The sequence below is a fragment of the Propithecus coquereli genome, unplaced genomic scaffold, assembly GCF_000956105.1.
Source record: "Propithecus coquereli isolate 6110/MARCELLA unplaced genomic scaffold, Pcoq_1.0 Scaffold49, whole genome shotgun sequence".
NCBI lineage: Eukaryota > Metazoa > Chordata > Mammalia > Primates > Indriidae > Propithecus > Propithecus coquereli.
The window spans coordinates 7,534,221-7,535,615 of record NW_012150729.1 but is presented as its reverse complement, the minus strand read 5'-3'; the positions used below and the strand labels follow the sequence as shown (position 1 = coordinate 7,535,615).

General features: G+C 34.7%; 1 protein-coding gene across 1 annotated transcript in view; it reads left to right on the top strand.

Annotated features, from left to right (window-relative positions):
* Positions 1-1,395, top strand: part of TTC21B (tetratricopeptide repeat domain 21B) — a 113,158-nt gene that overhangs the window by 68,995 nt on the left and 42,768 nt on the right. Inside the window, 1 exon segment of the mRNA XM_012655822.1 lies at positions 277-515. Within this exon segment, the coding sequence (XP_012511276.1) occupies positions 277-515 (239 nt within the window).

The following is a 1,395-nucleotide window of genomic DNA, read 5'->3' as shown; positions in this document are numbered from 1 at the left end:
ATGCTCATTAAATTATAGTAGCAATAACTCTGTGTAGCAACTGATGTCCTAGTTTTGAAAACATTTATACAGCTGACAAATATTTATAGCATCAGATTTTGGTGTCTGGGTTTAGTTTTAAATGTTTATACTTTTCAGAAAATCTATCAATTTATTTTGTCAATATCATAACTGTCCTGACACTTATTATTCATTCTGTATAATTGGAAAACTCCCCTTCTTAATGTAATTTGTTGACTATTTTGAAAGAATAATATTTTCATTTCATTTTTACAGCATGAGGCAGCAAAAGTTTTACAAGATGCCATCCATGAGTTTTCTGGAACATCTGAAGAATTGCGTGTTACTATTGCTAATGCAGACCTTGCTCTGGCCCAAGGAGATACTGAGCGGGCTCTAAGCATGCTTCGAAATGTTACGGCTGAACAGCCTTATTTTATAGAGGCAAAAGAAAAAATGGCAGATATTTATCTGAAGCACAGAAAAGAGAAAATGTTATATATCACCTGTTATAGGTAAATAATTATCTCAACCCATTGTATTTTAACACATTATATTTTATTACCTCCTAATATTAATTCACAAACTTATTTTTTACTTCCATTCAGCTGCTTTATAGATACTCTATTGATCCTTTCCTTAATGTGGTCTTGATTCCTTCTCCTACTACCAATCACGATCACTCTAACCCAGTTATTTGCTCTCCCTAAAACATAATTGTTATTTCAAACTGTGGCTTACTCTAGCTCCTCAGCTCTCCTCATCAAATGTTATTTCTAGACTCTGAGTCTTCCTGTTTGAGAAGGAAAAGAGCAACAGTTACATGTATCCTAATAGCTTAAGAGGATTATGTAACGTAACAGCAATCTGGGGCATAGGCAGGCATATTTAATACTCAGTGTAGAGTTGTAGCAGAAGGAGGTTATGGTTTAGTATGCACCACAGAAAGGTATGGGTTACACATTTTTCTTGGGGAAAGGGCAGGTGCTTTAAAAGTTACGTCACACTGATGCCCTTAGGAGTTATTGGGATATACAACATACACACACACACACACACACACACACACATACACACACACACGTTTCTCTTCTTCCTTCTCCCCAAACAAAAAGGTAAACAAGCAAGCATATACTTTATGTAAAAGAAAATTAATGTTTTTAGCTCTTTAAAACATAGTAAAATGTTGATGAATTAATGCATTATTGGTTCATCTGCATTTTATAAATAACAAAGCTCTCAAATCCACTCAAATTCTTTGTAAGTGCTGAGCGATTCGGAGAACCTGAGCAACACTCCGTGTTTAGGTGGATGAACTGGAGCTCCTGGGTGGCATTTTCTAAAATATTTCTAAAAGATCAGCACCATCATCTCTAATGATATAAAAATACTTAA